Source organism: Sardina pilchardus, chromosome 13 (genome assembly GCF_963854185.1).
Source record: "Sardina pilchardus chromosome 13, fSarPil1.1, whole genome shotgun sequence".
NCBI lineage: Eukaryota > Metazoa > Chordata > Actinopteri > Clupeiformes > Clupeidae > Sardina > Sardina pilchardus.
The window spans coordinates 19,292,413-19,311,396 of NC_085006.1; the positions used below are offsets into that span (position 1 = coordinate 19,292,413).

At 41.0% G+C, this 18,984-nt stretch overlaps 2 protein-coding genes across 3 annotated transcripts; both read right to left on the reverse strand.

Annotated features, from left to right (window-relative positions):
• Positions 1–673: 673 nt before the first annotated feature.
• On the reverse strand, positions 674–10,473 carry pak4 (p21 protein (Cdc42/Rac)-activated kinase 4). 2 transcript variants are annotated; one of them, XM_062552410.1, is made up of 10 exons: positions 10,235–10,473; positions 8,080–8,304; positions 7,410–7,627; positions 6,185–6,605; positions 5,213–5,710; positions 3,927–4,060; positions 3,560–3,686; positions 3,161–3,286; positions 2,592–2,726; positions 674–2,404 (listed from the first exon to the last, which is right to left on the reverse strand). In XM_062552410.1, the coding sequence occupies exons 2-10, from the start codon at positions 8,281–8,283 to the stop codon at positions 2,249–2,251; spliced, it is 2,019 nt and encodes a 672-aa protein (XP_062408394.1). In that variant the 5' UTR covers positions 8,284–8,304; positions 10,235–10,473; the 3' UTR covers positions 674–2,248. The 2 variants fall into 2 exon arrangements, with proteins under 2 accessions (XP_062408394.1, XP_062408393.1); XM_062552409.1 differs by having other exon boundaries at positions 8,080–8,309.
• A 2,101-nt stretch (positions 10,474–12,574) lies between these two features.
• sae1 (SUMO1 activating enzyme subunit 1) lies at positions 12,575–18,767 on the reverse strand. The gene is made up of 9 exons (XM_062552324.1): positions 18,533–18,767; positions 17,826–17,937; positions 17,381–17,554; positions 17,033–17,178; positions 16,633–16,732; positions 16,412–16,517; positions 14,168–14,312; positions 13,665–13,734; positions 12,575–13,024 (listed from the first exon to the last, which is right to left on the reverse strand). Exons 1-9 carry the CDS (start codon positions 18,631–18,633, stop codon positions 12,932–12,934), a joined length of 1,047 nt encoding a protein of 348 aa, XP_062408308.1. The 5' UTR covers positions 18,634–18,767; the 3' UTR covers positions 12,575–12,931.
• Between the last annotated feature and the right edge of the window lie 217 nt (positions 18,768–18,984).

Consider the following 18,984-nt stretch of genomic DNA (forward strand, 5'->3'; position numbering starts at 1 on the left):
ATGTCTCGGGAACTATCATGTTCATATATTTTTAGGGTTCGGCAAGAGTGCATGTTCTCTGCAATTTGCCTGTAACAATAGTCTGTTTATTCTAGTCTAAGAGGTGATGGGCCGCATCATCGGTAACTGAGGTCTCTCAAAAGTGACATGCGAGTGAGTAGGATATCAAATTTCTTATATCTTCTTCATTCTTTCATCCTCCTGTCGTTCCTTCATCGTTTCCTTCACAAAATGTTTGCGTGTTAGTTGTTAGGACAGGGGGAAAGAAGGACAAATAGAGAAATTACCTGCACCCTCTTATCATTAATGCATTTTCACCACCTGCTGGTGAATGCATAGAACACAACAATCCTATGGTTTGTGTACCCTGTAGCCTCATTTTGGTTTACAATGAATAAAGCGAATATTACTCCTGTGAGTTCTGAACTGAATATATATATTTAAGTGAAGCCATCTAAATAACAACTGTATTTAAAACTATAATTTCCAATAAAGATATGTTTGTCGCACTTCTGAAACTATTTGGTCAGGCCTTAAAAGAGAAATCTTTAAGCATTTTTAACCTCTGTTTCTTGAGGTCACAGAATAGGCTACTGTCAGCACACACACGCACACGCACATTTGGTTATAGTTGATTGATATTAGCTAAGAAATGCAGATAAGAAATTAAATCTTCAATGACAGAACAAATCTACATGCCAATATCATGATGCAAATTCCTGAAATGCTGCTTATCAGTCGTCATTTGTGAAAAGCTTTATAAAACAACACAAAAGCATATTTGTATTAAAATGTATTGACATTTCAATATCATTTACAAATCAAAGTGGCATTATATTGTCAGCTGAACAACTTCTAACCTCCAATACAATTTTTTCCTATATACTGAGACTGGAGTGGAGCTTAATCAACAAAAAAGTGATTCCAGGCACTACAGTTTTCAGATATGCTATATACTTTTGCTCTGTTTATACATAACCGTATATCAGAATGATGAGACCAGACTAGATGCTCTATGTCTGAATTATCCACATAAATAGTGCAGAACTAAAGAATTTTGTCTTCAGCTTTAACTGATTGCCAAAATCATGTATTTCTTTCTTTCTTTTTTTTTTCATAGTGTAAGCAGACCAGGCATCAGACAGTATTAAAAATAGTATGTTAGTGTTCGTACATGTGCATGTTAAAAATCACACGTGCTGGCGCATTTAACCAAGGGCTGTTTACTTGTACCAGCAGCCGACCCTTGGTGGCTAAATTCACACAACTCTATGTATAAAAGCCCTTAGAAAACTAAAACTAGCCTGCTCATCTGCTATACTTCATGTAGTCCGTTATCTTACTCCGACTCTCCCATTCCGATTTAGCAACTATTTGCCCATACAACCATTTTCAGCATAATTACCTATCTGGTCTCACAATAGATATCAATCAATAATATAGCCATCTCCTAGCAAAGTGACATGCTTCTAAAAGCTGTCGTTGACTGAACAAATAGGGTAAAGGAAAGAAAATAGGGCTCATCAGAACTAAGAAAAAAATAAAAAATAAAAAGAATGGTCGCCGTTTCAAACATACAGGTAGGAATGCAGCTTCTATTCCTCAGCAGTGACTCAATAATCTCATTCACACTCATTAATAGACATCTGTACAAGTTAAAATGTATAATAGAAAAGAAACAATCTGAATCATAAACATCTCCAGTGTTTAACCTTTCTTAGTGTTCATAACGGGTGTTATAAACAGGAGTAGTTACTTTCTTGTTTGTTTAGTGTACGCAAGGAATCAAGGAAAAGAAAGAATAATCATAATTCTTCAGTAGGAATGGCTAGAAATGAGATCAACAACCTTGCATATCTTCATGTCAGTTCCAGTCCAAAGCTTCATAGCATTTTTCACTAGAGATGATTTTCCGCATCGCAGTATTTTAAAAGTTTGCTGGAGAACACTACAGAGTTGGCCCCTAAGCAATCCCCAGCTGATCTAGTATGTTAACCCCAAGCGGTTTAAGCAGGGAAACAAACAAACAAAAAAAACTGTGCTCAATTTGAAACCTGTAACAGTCGCATCTGTTCGCATTAGTGTCCAGTCGAGGTTGACTCAATTCATTCAGTCACTCTTCAGTTGCCTTCAAAGACAAGTCGGTAGTATTTCATGACGCTGCTTTGGGCCGGTGAGCCAGCCGGGGGTGTTTCTGTGGGAGAGGAGTGCAGTCCCACCCGGCGCTGGCCCCGACGGCCGTCACTCCTCATCTCATGCGGTTCTGCCGCATGAGCGGAACGATGCAGGAAGGCGGACCTGCTTTGCCCAGGAAGGGGTGCTTGAGGAGCTCGATGGCTGTGGCTCTCTGTGTGGGGTCCCTCACCAGCATGCGATCCAAGAAGCCCTTCAGAATTGGTGACACCTAGTGGTGGGGAGAGCACATGACATGGAGAGTTCACACATCACAAACTAGACATGAGTTAGTTTAGTAAGAAAGTTAGTTCTTACTATTGTGCCTTACTTACACACATCGTTTCAAATTAGGAGAAAGAAAAAAATAAAAATTAATAGACACTTTGTGAACAGGTACTGGCTGAGAGGTAGCTTGCCTTATGGAGGTTCTTCAGCTTGGGTGGAAGGTTGTCACGGATCATCTTCATGGCCTTGAGAGGGGGCTCGTTAAAATATGGGGGCTCTCCATCCACCATCTCAATTACCATCACTCCCAGAGACCAGATGTCCACCTGCACAAAGAGTAAGCCATTACGTTATTATACCATCACATTACCTTACTCTGATGATATACGATATCAAAACTAAAATGAAGTGCACTAGTTCTTTTAACAAGAGGGTCTGTCAGGTAGAGCCATGGAATCTGCCATTCATCATGATGAAACCGTCATGGTGACTTGAAATAGTGTTGGGCTTAGTAATAATGCTAATACAGCTAGCCATAATCATCATCAGGCAGGGCTCCGGGAATCTAACCGTAACCATGGCAACATTAAATTCACATTCATAAACAGACACTATGGGCTGTCATTGTGACCAACTAAGGTTGGATATGGTAGTAACATACTACACTTCTCTATAATCCAAAGTAGTTATGTGCGATAAACTTCATAATGGGACTACAAAGCAGATATTGTTTCTGAAAAGGCAAAAGGTGAGAGTGAACCTCAGGTCCATAGGGTAGTCTGGAGATCAGTTCTGGTGCCATCCAGTATGGAGTACCGACTAGAGACTTGCGATGCTTAACCTCTTTTGACACCTGGGCACAGAAGCCAAAGTCTGACAACTTTATCTGCAAGAGAGGGAGAGAAAAAAAGAACAAGTGAGTGACTTGAGATAACACAATGCAGCTGAGACAGGCCACTCTGCAAGCAGGGAGCTAGACACAGGGCCACGTATGCAAGCAAGTGGCATACACAAGAAAGAGTAAACCTTCATATTGCAGATGCAGTAAACTGAGACAGTAGGCCAAATGTGGCTGAGGCCAAGACCGAATGTCTACAACACAGGCAAGGCTGCTTCAGGTTAACTTTGTACAGGAAAGAAAGCGTCAGTGGGACCATACCCTTCCGTCTTGAGTGAGTAGGATGGAGTCACTCTTGATATCTCGGTGAATGACGCCCTGGCTGTGAAGAACAGCAAGTGCTTTTAGCACAGACAGGCACACTGTGGCTATCTGCTCCTCGTTCATCCTGTGACAGGAAGAAGAGAGGGAGTCAAAAGTCATTAGGCTTATCTGGTGAACACTTTTTCTATTCTTCCTGAAGAGCTGTGGTCTTGCACACCCCAGCAGTCGCTGAGTTGCAAACAGTATTTGATTTTTTTTTTTGCATGACGTGAAAGGTGATACATTTTTATTACTATGATAATATCGAGTTCCATAACAGACACACTGCATGGTTATAATGTGAGCCATGTTTACCAAAACTCACCTTGTATGGGTGACGATGTCTGTTAATGCTCCACCTTCGAGGAATTCCATGACGACCCAGAGTTCGTCCCCGACCAAGTAACTGTTGTACATCTCCACCACGTTTTCATGGTGATAATCCCGCATGATCACCACCTGTGTGAGAGAGTGAATGCCTGTCACGGAAAAAACCTTGACGTTTCTGAAATGTCTTAAAAAGCCGATTTCTGATCCATAACATGTTTTGCCACATTCAGCGCAGTGTTTCCATTACAGTGTTTACTTTCTAAACATACTATAAAGATTGTTTAATACCACACACACACACAACATAACTATTACAAAAAAAGACTAGAAAAGCACTCAAAGAGCGCAGTTACCTCCGCCTGCATATGTTCTTCCTAGGTTGTCATACATTTTAACCTAAACTATTCCGATCGCCACCACGTGGCCATACCATGCCATTACACCACTAAGCGAAACACATAAACGGCTCCGGAATCCCGACGGTGTTACGGATCACTCCCAAAATTTTATCGTTTCTTCCTTGGGTCATATCTGACCTTCCCTGAAAATGTCTGCGAAATTCATCCATCACTTTTTGAGTTATCTTGCTAACAGACAAACAAACAGACAGACAGACAAACAAACATACGGTCCCCGATGAAAACATAACCTCCTTGGCGGAGGTAATAAAAATCATCAAAATACTGTAAATACTGTATTTCTATACCTATTCATGGCAGCACATTATGCAGATATTACGGTTACTATTACATTAGGCCTGCTGCTACACACTGTAGTGATGTGTGCCTATGCCTTTATGCCAGATTCAAATGAGATCTGTTTTCTGAAAATAGTTCTTTTGTCATCTGCCCCAATTTACATATCTCTATGTTTGCTGTCCATATCGGCTGTTGCCTCTGCACTAACTGCACTCCCACAGCAAGTTATATGCGGTCCTTCTCCTGTCCAACAGCTGACAGCAGCACTAGTTGAAGCCTGGCGATACTGGAAGCAAGGTAGCCTAATTGCATAGCGTGTGTTTATGTTTTAAACAAATACGTTTTCTCCTTGGGACGAGCCCTTTTGAGTCTTGGAAAACATCGGGATTGTGTTAACATTCCTTGTCAGAATCAGAAACCAGTATCCTATAGTTACACTATAGCAACAGTTTTGAACAAATTTGTGCAGTTTGGGAGACACTACAGTGAATATCTCACTGTGCTGTGCTAAATAAAAATACACCACCATATAACAAGTTTATAATGTGGTAGTAAATGGCATGCAGTCTGACAAAACACGTACCTCGTTGAAGAGCAGCTCGCGTCGTTGTTGCTTGCGCAGGTCCATCTTTTTGACGGCGACCAGCTTCCCAGTGCTTTTGACAGTAGCGATGCAGACGATGCCGGTGGAGCCTTCGCCGATCTTGATGTAGTGGTCCAGGTAGGTGCGCGGGTCTCCGGGGTCCACCACCATCTGCAGCGCCGCGCGGAACTGCTCGTGCGTCACCCGCTGGGGCTCCCGTTGCGGCGAGCGGCCCTGTGCTGGGGGGGCGGCGGGGGCGGCGGGGGCGGGCTGCTGCGGTGCGGGGGGCAGGGACTGGCCGCTGCCGGTGGGGTGGTCAGGGCCCAGGGCTGGGTGCGAGGCGTGGTGGTGGTGCTGCTGCTGCTGCTGCTGCTGCTGGGGCTCTCCTCGTTGCCGGCTCGGCACCGGCGGCTTCCCCCCGCTGTTCACAGGTCTGCTGCTGGGATTGGAGGGGCCGTTGTGAGGGGCGGCCTCCTTTGTTCTTCCTGGTTTCAGGTCCTGAAGCGGGACAGTATGCAAAAGAGAATTGTAAAAATCAGGCTGCTCTATGTATGGGTCTCTGTAAATCAAAATGCATGTTGCAAGGGCATGGGGAGGGGGGGGGGGGGCTGACATTGACAGTGACAATACATCACACTACTTGACAGACAGGTCAATGGAATAAGCGTGTGGTAAGTGTACCACAGCTGACTAAACCACAACGCCGGGAGTAAACAAAACTAACTAAAGCTATATGGCTGATCTAGCTCATAATGGGCAACCAAAAATGATTTTTCAATGGCATAGTAATACATAATCAGTGACTAAAATTGCATGGAAATGCTGTGTTCATGTCATTGCTATGCCTTAAAATAGCGCTAGATAAATGTCTTGTTTTGATGGTGACAGACTCTGAAATTTGATGTCGCCAAACTATGCTCTCAATGGTCACTGGTTAATTAATAGGGTCTCCATTTTTTCTCTAGCAATTACCTGTGAGTGTGCCTGGTTACTGGGGACTTTCCAAGCATTGTTGTCCGTGCAGGGGTACGTATTGAAGGGCCGGCCTGTTTGCTGTGCTGGCTTTACCACCCCGTCGCTGACAGGCAGGTTGGGGGTACGAATGTTTGGCCCCGAGTGCGGCCGTTTGTCCTTGGAGGACTGGGGACCCCCGTCCCGGTCCGTGTAGCTGGATTTCGGCCGCCTGTCGCCGCCGCCGTCCCTCATAACCACCTGGTCCTCCGGGTCTCGTTCGCTTGGCCTCTCCTTGGTCCGTGCTTTGTCTCTGTGCTGTGGATGCTGGCCCGGGGCTCGCTCCTTGCTCGGCTCCTGACCCCGAGGTTGTGGGTGGGAGCGGCCTTCCTCGTGCGAATGACGACTATTTGGAGCTGGTTGCTTTTGTGGAGGTCTCGTCCTTAACACACAATAAATAAATAAAAATAAAATATCAATCAATCAATCAATCAATCAATCAATCAATCAATCAAAGGGAACAAAGAGCAGTGTCCACACTACTTGCACTCTGTACAATGACAATAAAGTGGAATCTAATCTAATCTAATCTCTGGTTGTTGAATGTGCCAAATGATTCCAGCTACTGTAGGATTCTACAGAGGCTTCTGCAGCACTGGCATGAACATGCTTTTGCTCAATGTTTGGGTATTAGTGTTTGGGCATTCGGGTATTACTTTTTATTGCAAATGACTACGGTACCCTCAAATTGACTTTGAAATGTTCACCACCCTAGCTTATCACTGGGTAGCATTCTTTAGATAAAGGACCATCAGGCAAAATGCTATGTTTACCTACACACTTGACCTACTTCATAAAATACTGCTCTCAAGCAGACTACTTGCAGAGTTTTCCTGCTTCACAAAACAAGAGCAGAAGTATTTTAGGCATTGGAACATTTCTGACAAGCCGTAATAGCTGCGGCAATGTGGTCTCTACCCAGCAGTGTGAGTAAGGCCTAAAGTATGGAAATAAGCTTGTGCTCCACTGAATGAGTTGCAGCAAAAGGAGGAGGGGGGAAAAAACATCATGGGCAGTCTGTCAAGTGTGACCATCCCCAGATAGCAGGCATCTTTTAAGTAATGGGTCAACTAATCTGAGAATATCCACTCTGCTTCTATTGCATCAGGAGTGGAATGACGCCGTTACAGGGCAGTTCCTTCATCACACTCATCCACTCCATGGTTTTCCAGTGTGGTATTCTTACCTTTCTGAACCCTCCGTGTGGCCATCCCCATGCGAGTAGTATCGAGGTGGCTGCTCCCCATTCTCATGATGGCCATGGGTTGGGACAAAGTCTCCAGCCTGCATGGCGGGGTTGCTGTACCTCAGGGAGTTGGACCGTATGATCGACATGGTCTCAAACTCATCCAGCAGCCAGGTGAGGGAGCCGTCCACTCCCATGTTCGTGCCGCGCACAATGGTCTGAATGACAGGCAGAAAGTGGGTGAGATTTCCCCTCCCTCATGGAATCAGTAGTCTCTGAACTAACATGGCACATCTTAGCACAGAGGGGGAAAAAATCAAACCGTTCTGTTCTGCTTCTTGAGTGCTGAAAGTATTTCAGTTGACCAGAAAGAGCATGCCAACTATTCGTATTTTCTTAGACAGCTCTAGCTGCTACAAGACTATATATGAATAAATAAATAAGGGGATGTGAAGGACCTAGCAATGCATGTATGCAACTCTGAGTAAACATTAAACAATGCTTCAATAGAGAAATAACAACCGAACACAGAATACAAACCAAAAGCAAAATGTCCTCTTCAAAAGGAAACATATGACATGTAAACATGACCTTACAGCAACGAACAACAAAAGGGAAGACAGACGGCGGAAGAGACGGAGGACATCAGGGTCAAAAGATTCCCTCTAACCTTGCGCGGGTCGACTGTAGTGATGACCGTGGCATCGATCAAGGGTTTGGGCCGCTTGGCCGTGTCCTCGATCAGACTCTGCCACTGACGAGGGAGCCCCACAAACTTCTGCTCGTGCTCATCGAAGTCAGTGTGCACGCGGTGCTCAAAGTTGGAAGGGGCAGAAATTTGGACTCGCTGCTGTTTCTTGTTTTTCTTAAACATGGTGGCGTCTGGGCATCACACCTACACTGGATGGGGGACGTAATGTGTTGCATTAAATAACATTAAAAAACTTTTTTTTTTTTTAATGCACCATGTTTGATAACATTTTAATGACATTCTTGCCAGTATGATCTAAAATGTTAATTATACTGAACTGGAATTATACTGTTCCAATCATAAAGTCTCATTGGATGCATCTGAAAAGATGAAGCAGGGGAAAAAGAGAAGTGTGAATATAGACAAAGAACAATAAAACAGAGTGCATACAGGGAAGATGGATGAATATACTGCAGATGAAGGCACGTTATACAACTGGACCAATATTTGATAAATCACAGCAATTAAGAGGGACATGTTGGGCAATTGTGTATACCATTTTGTGTAATTATGTTGCCGTGTGTGTGTGTGTGTGTGTGTGTGTGTGTGTGTTTTCCCTGGTCAAAAAAGCCAGTATATACATAGCATTCTCTATGTTTGTAGTACTTCCAAGAAAATTATTCTCATTAACAAGATATTTCCAGACAGTGAACACTCACCAGGCAAGTCCCAAAGCCCTATCTGGCCCTAGGAGACTACCAAACTATCAACCAGTCAACTAAGTCAACCAACACGATAATGACAATGAGTAGCTTCCTAATCAGGTCAGAAGCCTGTATCAAAAGGCTCAAACATAAAGGATCTTGAAATGTTGGATTGACATGGACAACTCTGAAGCAAGAATCACCATAGTAGAAGTGTTAAAAGTATATGTAAATACATTATGCAATATGTGTTTACGATCATTGTTATTGTTCTGTTATATTTATTTTTTATCTATTACTAGTATTTATTGTATTGTTGTTATTATTTACGGTATATGACTGGTTACTGCTGTACTGTTTATTGATGTCATTCTAAGTAGTTTTTGACCAAAAGCATGGCATTATGTTTGAAGTCACAGGATAAACAAACAAGGCAGTCACTGACAAGTTAACGTTAGTCATGCATAGTTAACTAGCAAGCTGGTATGATAAAGACTGACGCAGTTATATTATGTTTAGTTAAGTTAAGTTAACGTCAAGTTACTTGAATGATATGAAACTAATGTATGCTGGTTAGCTGCCTGTCAGGTTAAACATCAACTCAGAAACTGTACGTTATGTTGGAATTGGAAATCAAACTTTGTTGGAAAATAACACCAGAGACATCGGTGTTACATCACTCTAAATATTATTCAACTGACGAACTACGTTAAATATTAGACCGATAATATTAGTATAACATGTATAATAGTTGTTTTCATTTCCCTAACGTTCATGTTAGCAAGCCTGCTAACCACGTCCAACCACAAAGACCTTGTTAGCACCTAACTGTGCTAACTGGACCTCAACTTTTGACTGAGGTAGGCAGCTAGCTAACTAGCTGATGTTAGCAAACCAGATTAACTTATTCCAAGGCACAGAGCTCTAAATTAACTCGGCATGACAATATGTGAAATATCTGAGAGGTTAGCACATTAACATCACAACAACAACAGCTAATTCTTGAGCAAGTGACACTGGCCGTGCCCTCTAAATTACATGTTAACATTACGTTACGTTACAACAATTTATAACTTAGCTGGCTAGCTACTTAGCTAAGTGCTTAACTTCTTTCAGACAGCACTTTAATGCGACATCTAGCTGAAAACTCAGCACAAGTTGTTAAAATAGATTGGTAGCATGGAGTTCGCTAAAACACCATAAATCTGTGTCTACTGAGTAGGCATTAACAGATGGTTAATTTGCCGAACGTCACAAGATAGATGACTTAGCCAGCTATGTTAGCTAGCTGTGCCAGTTAAGTTGGTCGTTGCTATGCTAGCTAAGTTTCAAGCCACCTCAGTCCACACAAATAACGCAACGATAAGATAGCTGAATGAGTTGTTGTCCTGCTTGTGCCATCACTTTAGCCATCACTTTACTGGTCCTACCTTTAAATTTTATTTGGTCATTCGCCGATATGTCCGTTTTCCCGAACTCTTGGAAGTTTCTTCGTTACAGAGAGAACCATAAAAGCCTGGTTACCGTAACTTCATTTACATTAGCTAGCCACCTCTCATCCGTATGTTTTTTCACTTTTCACCGCCATATTAAAGGAGGCTGTCGGAGTTGTGGGAGCAGTTTCAGACATCCGGGAAACTTTTTGAACTCCAAAAAACACCCCTGTCCACTCTCGTGACCCCCATGAGCGCGTGCACGTTCTGTGAACTTGTGAAGTCATCAGGGTTCAGTAAGGCTACTGTCAATCAAAATCACAATCAATCAAAAATCATATTAAGCAAACACCTCTGATATGGAAATATCTGACAAAACAATATAATATTTAAAATCAACTACTTGTGGTTTACAAGGTAAAATTCAGGGTAAAAAAGATTGTTTTAATAACAGTGAAAATAATGATAATGATGATGATAATGCAAATAATAATATAGAAGAATACCCTATAAAAGATAGGCCTATTTAATTGAGTATAGAAAGACAACATGTCAAATGCTGAAACAGAAAAAAAACTGTGTAAATGTATGGGAACTGAGACCAGCTGCGGGTCTTTTTACCTCCGCCAAGGAGGTTATGTTTTCATTATTGTTTGGTCTGTCTGTCTGTCTGTCTGTCTGTCTGTTGGCAAGATAACTCAAAAAGTAATGGATGGATTTTGATGTAATCTGAATAGTTTAGGTTCAAATGTATGAAAACCTAGGAAGAACAATACAGGCGGTCTGCGCTCTCTGAGTGCTTTTAGTTTGTTAATGAAATACATCCCATTCTTTCCTAATCTAGGATTTCAGCTGCTTGATAGTCTGGGTCTTAATCATTTTTAATTCTATGATGCAGGCAGCCCAATTAGTCTACACCTCTTCTCCTGTGGAGCATACTGGTGAAATGTGCATTGCAGAACGCATATCGCATTATATTCCACATATTCAAGGTCTTCCCTTGATGTCTGGATGATAGCATGTTTTACCTGTATTCTATGTACTATTCTGCATAGGCCTACATAGTGCCTCTCCTAATGTGCAAACTGCCCAGGACACTTATGCACTGCCATACCATCACAATTGATGGTCCCTCTCCTTGCCTGGAGGATACAGTCTATGATTTCCCAAAATAATTACATATCTATGGATATTGAATTACGACAAATTCTGTCTAAATTGACATTATTCAAAGATTTCTCTGGATTCTCTGAACATTTTAATGATGAAATCCCCAAACACTTTGCAATTTCCTATTGAGGAGCATTATTCAATATTCATACTGCTGCATTTTTTACCCACACAGGTGTTCATAGAGTGATGAATACTTGAGATGAATACCATCTCTACTTCTGAGAGACTCTACCTCTCTGGGATGCTCTTTTTTATTCACAAACATGGTGTCAAAAACCTAATGAGTTGTTAAATGTTCCTTTGTGTTTTCTTTAGTAATGTAAACGTGCTAAATGTAAACTTCATGAATGAAGGATAGCATTTACAGCACTTCTAATTACCCCACGGATGTCCCGAAAACATCCATGAGACGATTAAAAAATAGTTAAAAAAATAACTGTGAGTGCTATTCTTCATTCTTAAAGTTTACATTCATGCCCAGGAAGATTCAGCACCCAGTTGAACTTGCATTAAGGTGTTGAGCACGTTAGTCCAGTTTTTGTCTTTAGTAGGCTATTACACACATTTTCCAGCCTTTTGTTGCTCCCAGTCCCATCCCAACTTTTTCAAGGCGTGTGTTGCTGGCTTCAAATTTCATGACCTGGTGAAATTGGTTAGTTTCAACATTTGATATGTCTGCAACTAAATATTTAGTTGTATTATTTATATTATAACTAAATATTTAGTTGTTTTTTGCAGTTTGAGGATGATCACATTCAGTGATAATTCAGTGATTCAGTGTCCTAACTTTTTTGAAAAAGGTGGTTGTATTTAACATTTAGCTTCCACTCAGATGGATATGATAAGCACACAGCTGGATGCTAATGTTCAGTCTATGACATTATCCATTCTGAAATAGGTGTATAGAACATAACCTAACTCAACCCAAACCATACTAATAATTTCCCTTGTTTCTAATATATTTAATAGGAGGTCACAGGAGGTGACAGAGATACACCATCTACCTCCAGTTAATAAGCTAATAAAACGTGAATTAACATCAAGGAACAGACAGGTCAAGTCATTTCTACCTCCTTAGACATTAATGTGCATATCCAGTATTTTCTCGCTAACATTACATTTTACAGTATGGGCATTCAGTATAGTAAAAAAGGACAGACATATGTTCATGTTTTTGTAATCAAATCTTGTATTTCTATAATGGCAAAGAGCACATATTCAAAATGTTTAACTGAGCAGAGGAAAATGAAAAATACATAAAAAACTTGTAGAAATGGAAGTCATATGGCTTACTTCGTATACATGGGAGCATCATCAAACATGGACAAGAACATTACGGTGTTGTAACTAAATGCACAGAAGGGTTTCTCTTTATCAAAGTGAAGACTTACGGGGGAAAGTGTTACACAGAAAAGATGACAAATGACAATATAACTGATTTTGGCCTGCTGAGAGCACAGTAGGTTTCACGAGGGCGCCTTGGGAAAGCATGTCACCTTCCAAACCGTCTCATGGGTTTTGTCACTCCCTACCGAAATAGTCCACCACACCACTTCCATTGACACCATCGAAGAAAAAGAAGTTTCGGTGTGGAGCGTCTCTTTGGGACAAGGCCTGTAGATATACACAACGCATACTTGTAATAAGTGTCGATTAACATTGAAAAACTCTACTTGTCTACTTGTCTTAGTACACTGGTCAACTACCTGTAAACATGAATAAACAATTGAATATGTATACTCTGCCAGAATCTGCAACACAGGTTAAATTGTACAGTATTGTAATTATATTATAGTCATATTTAGATGGTCATAAAATGCCTCGGGACTGGCACAGGAACTTACCATGCTATATAAATAGTGTACTCCAATATAACTACATATGTTTTCTTTTCTGTTTCAGCACTTTTATCAGATATGTCAAAAATCATGTATTTAATTTTAAAAGACAATTCAACTGAAATAAAATAGATTAAGCCCACAAAGAGCCTAGTTGTATGTCAATATGATAAACATGTTGCTCTTGTGGAGGCCCTCTTGCTCTAGTGGGGGCCACAGAAAGTTCATGTTCATCCATCCACTCATACTTGCACAGTAGTTAAGAATTTCACATATCTTCCATAAGTAGCCATCTATGGAGCATGTCGCAGTGAGCCACCCTCATCACCATCTTAGAGAAGTGAGTATTTTGTTGATAATGGAGGGCTGCCATTAAAAGGCACCCAAGAAAAACCAAATATCAAACAATAAATCACCTTAACAACTTCTTGGCCGAGCACTCCTCCAACCACAGCACAGACCGGCGCCATCTCAGAGAAGCAGTAGCTGTGCCAAAAAAACATTAATGAGCTGACAGAAGAACACGCTGTCCAAAATGCATTGCAACACCTGAATTGCTCGGGTATTCCTGTTCCTATTTGTTTTTCATCAACCAAGCCAATACTGTTCAACACCCACGGTCCTAGAAATCATCCCCTGTTCTCTAAGATTTATCTTTCATTATAACTAAGAGATTCATTGGAATCTGAGAGTAATATGATGATTCAATAATGTAGAAGGTGCGCACATCTGAATGTTAAAAAGTAGGTGCTGGACTCAAAAGGCAACAGTCATAATGACAAAAAAGTCCACGCACCATGGCTCCAATAAACCTTTTCTTTTTATTCACCACATGTGATGTTTCGGGACACACTGCCCTTGAGGGAAATAAAAGTTTATTGGAGCTCTATTGTCATTTTTACAGTAATGTGATGATTACCTGGTGAAGTCCTGTGGTAGAAGGTCATCCTGGAGACCCTTGGACTTCAGCACGTCCTCACACAGCTGCAAGAGCCGCTCAGAGTCCTCGGTGAACTTGGCTGGCTGGGGGTCGCGGCCCTTATCCGAACGGAACTTCAACAGCACTGTGAACAACAGTGCAGAGAGAGGATGAGGACATATAGTTGCAGAGGCAAAGAGCAGGACACTCATTTTCACAACATTTTCCTGTTTACTGTCTGAAACTATGGATGCATGAGATCATCAGATTACAATTTAAGAATTGTATGATCAGCAGCTATTTCAGCAGATATTCCTGGCAGATACAGCAGCAGACTACAACATGCACACAGCTTAGATATTAAGGTTTCAGAGGAATCATACAAATCTGTTAAAATAAGGGGAGTCCAACATTTTTACACCATATCATATTGGAATGATTTTCCTACTTTTCATTCTTTAATTATACATTAAGAGAAGTATGAAGGGAAGCGTGCTGGGTATCTGCAACAACTAGGCCATCACAATAATACCAATAAGCTAATTCTACAGTAGTACAAGACGGACACTTAAAAAATGCATATCAGTATGGACAATTAGCCCAAAATGAGTCTGAAAATATCGCATTTCGAATATCGGAAGAAATCCAATATTGTGCATCTCTGTCTAAAACTATGTGATGTTGAGATATGTGATCTCACAACTATTTTCATAAGATCACAGAGCACAATGTCTGAAAATAAATAATAATTTCACACTGTCTTGGTACAGATTTGACTGGTATTTAATAACTATGAATAGCTATAAAGATAGGAAAGACAAGCACACACAAGTATTTCGCTTTTACATGCAGCTTATTTAGCATATCACTTTAACATGCAACATATTAAAAGCCTCCAAATTATTTCAATCCTGAGCATCTCCAAGAATCACATCTGAGGCATACTTGCTTTTAGGTAAATAATCCACAGTGCCTGGGAGGCCTACTGTACATACTGTATCATGTTCTTTTCAGTATAAATGACATCAATGCATTTGTGTGCTTCAATGCCCATAAAATGCAACAGAAATTCCTCCAGGCAGGAAAAATAGATCATTACAGGGGAGTGTTAAAGGGAAGGTAAACAAACCAGACAACCCAAGGCCAAAAACCTCACATAGTTGCACTTCCTCTAAAGACTGCCATTGTGGGAGAGCAGCGGGGAGTGTCTGACAGCCTTGGGGTGGCAAACAAGGCCTCACTATTAGGCCACATGCGGGCATGCTAGTGCATGCCAAGGCCAGCTGCGCTTTCATTGTCAATTCTGAAGATTGATCGCAATCGACTGAGCGTATAACTGCCGAATCCACACAGTTGGTGATCTTACAGTCCAAGTAGTACATGGCCAAATTTGCCAACACCCTTACACACACATACACACACAAAAGAAAATAACTAAATGTTCTCTTGAACATTTGTTGAAAAAGTAATCTGCATTCATCTTTTTCATCATTGTGTTTTCCATATAAAATGCAAATCAGACTTCGCTCATCAGAATTTTTCATTTAACAGAATATTGGCATGCACAGAAACGATGGCACCCGTTACTTAATAGTGTGTTGCACAACCTTTACAGGCAATCACTGGCACTGCCAACAAACGCTTAGCTTGGAATGAGACTTCAACAATCTACATATGTCGACAGGTATGCTTACCCACATTGCCCAGACAAACTCCGACTCCCTCAAGTTTGAATAGTGCTTTCCACAGACTGACAGATTTGAACTTTTTCCAGAGATGTTTCATGGGATACAGGTCTGGACGCATAGAGGGTCAGTTCAGTCCACTACTTGTTCCTTAAACTTGGGTACTTTTAGCCATGTGTTTTGGTTATACTGTTGAGCTCCAAACCCATACGTTATTTAAGTCTAAAAAGGCAAGGTTTCAATCTCACATGATCTTCATCAGGCAAATGAGACAGGGAGGACACGGTCAATAAATATCCTCTTGGAGGATGGTACGTGACCTACGACTAAGACTGAGATTTCTGACATGGAGCTATATGTTTTGCTCCCAGATGCCTTCTCAATTTTTTATCTGTGCACATAGAGCTGATGTGATGCCAAAAAGCTCCAGTTTCATCTCATCAGCCCAAAAGAAATGTCATATAGAGAGGGATTGTGGCTTGATAAAATGCATTTTAGCCAATTCTAAGCCAATTCAATTTCTTGAAGTCTTACTGTGGCTTGGACTGCATAGACTTACCTTGCAGGAGGAAGTAGTCCTTCGGCGTGCGCTTGAGGCTCTTTTTAGCTTTATCACTTGTCCAATCAATTTCAAAAGCTTCTTTCAAGGAGCAGAAACTAGCCGTCTTGTTGAGAGTGGGACAGCAAACGAGGGAAATGAAAAAGCGTTATTAACCACTGGAGTTGAGAAATGCATTAAGGGAGTGCTATTCTGTTAGCTCAGCCTAAAGAGATGCCTACCTTTTTAATCATGGTGGTCTCGTTGGGGTCAACCTTCGCTTTCTTTGCTTCAGGGCCATCTGAGGCTTCCTCTGTGATTTTACGCACTTTGGGTTTTTCTCTAGGAGTCAACACAGAAAGGTGAAAACATAAGATGCCATAGGAGTATATAAAACCTTGAACTCAAGGTTTCTAAAACAATACCTATCAAAAGTAAGGCACTCCAACACAAAAAGAGAAATAACTAGGAGAGTCACTTAAGGAATATACAAGTAGCCATTTGTATTTTACCAACATAGCATAAATAATTGCAATAAAATACAAAGCATGAATAACAATAAACAGAACCATTGGATGTAATTATGACTTATGATTAGGGAAAATACTTGGTCAAATAACAGTTGACATAACATATACTTACTCAACATAATTATGTTCTTTGCCCAAATTTGAAAACATATAGCCATGATAACCGAAGACATCTCCACAGAAAATCTTTATGTTCTTCTGGGAACAGAGTTGGTCCACCCGCATCATGAGCTTCCATGAGCATCGTGTTAAACAAACCTGTGTACCAACATAATTAGGTTTACATCAATGTGCATGTAATCTGGTTCTGAACACATAAGACAAGACCTCACCACAATGATTCATTTAAACAACTCATGCTGTTGGCTCGTAGACCTTTTCATTCAAACCAACCAAACTGTGTCTTCGTAACATGAAAGGCTAAATAAGTGATGACATGTCAATGATGTAATTCACTCACTGCATCAAACTGCAGGAAGAACTCGTCAGGTTTGGACTCCACACTTTGTGTGTCTGCTTTGACCTCCACCATGGGGTTGAGCGCCTGGGCCCGCTCCAGAGATGCTTGGGCTCGGTTCTGGCCACGTGCAGACACTGGTATCAGGAACTGGGCCTGACAACACTCCTCGTTCACCTGTACAGAGGAGAGTACAGCTCAATTAGTTCTGTCAGATAATTCAAACCAGTCAAAATAAATATATGATAATATTTCATGTTATAAAGAACAACATAACATGAAATACTTGAGATTTCTAATATAACCAGAATGTATATCATTTGCAGCATAATATGACACTCAGTAATGAATAATGCATACTGGGTCAATAATAATAATAATCTAGCACAGCTTTATTTCTAATCACCACAATATGAGGGTTACTTGATTTATTTGACTCATAATGTACCTGTTCATGGTCCAGTAAGGTTAAACCCTTAACCCCAGACAGAATGAGATTCTTTGCCACTTCAGCACCCAAACCCCCAAGTCCAACCAGGAGCACATGGGATCCACGCAGTCTAGGGAAAAGGGTACCAGGTGTCAAAACAAGCTATCTTGAGAACGGACTGGGCAAAATGCTGCACTGTACAAAATGCTCAAAATTCCTCTTGTGAACTCTACTCTCTGATCTCAGCACTGTGGAATCTGGGATGGTCAACCATAATCGGTGGGATACTGCCATGATGAGAGTAGTGTGTATTATGTAGTTTTCAGTCAAGTCAATTTGAGACATTGCTAAGATGAGGTTTACATGCATCTTCTTTGTTTGTGTGAGGGGTTGTATACGTTTGTTTACATTTTCCAGAGCCAATAAAATGGAATCAATATAATAATTAAAAAAAAATGTCAGATGTGGAAGATAGATACTCTACTTCTGTCTTGCCTTCAGAAAGCAATCGCCATAAATCTGTATTAGGACGTTACTGAAATGCGCTATAATAATAGAAAGGATCAGACTGACCAACTACGTAGTGTAGTAACTAATGTAGGCCTAAGCCTCAGTGCTCTCCTAAAACTGATTATTTTGAGTGATGCATTGTGACTCTAGCATAACAAGCCAACAATATTATATAGAAAAGCATGTAAGTTAGATCAGAAATCCAGTGCTCAGACCTCTTTTGTGCATCCAGTCCCCACAAACGAATCTGACGGTCATACTGTGCAGCCTCCTCTTCACTGATAATGGTGTCTTCCTTCTCAATCATATCGATCATTGTAAATGAAGGAATGTCAATTTAAAAACCTACACGTTGCAAAAATAACACTTTTTCTTTTGGATGAAAGTCCCGCTTTGTGCGATTCGAAAAGGCGCACAATGATGATCGCAGCTTCCTCTAATTCTTGTTCTATTGTTATTTTTTTTCACACGGAAAATAACCAGAGTGGCCCCATCACCGCCACTTACTGGCCTGGAGGCTTGTTGAACCTGATGTCAGCCACTTGCAGTCAATCTAAATCCACCGCGTCAGTGAAGACATATAATTGGATCGGACTAATAAAATTGGTCTGTATTGTTACTTGTGTTCAGCATGTATTGGCAAAGAAAATCACGTATGAGCTCTGCT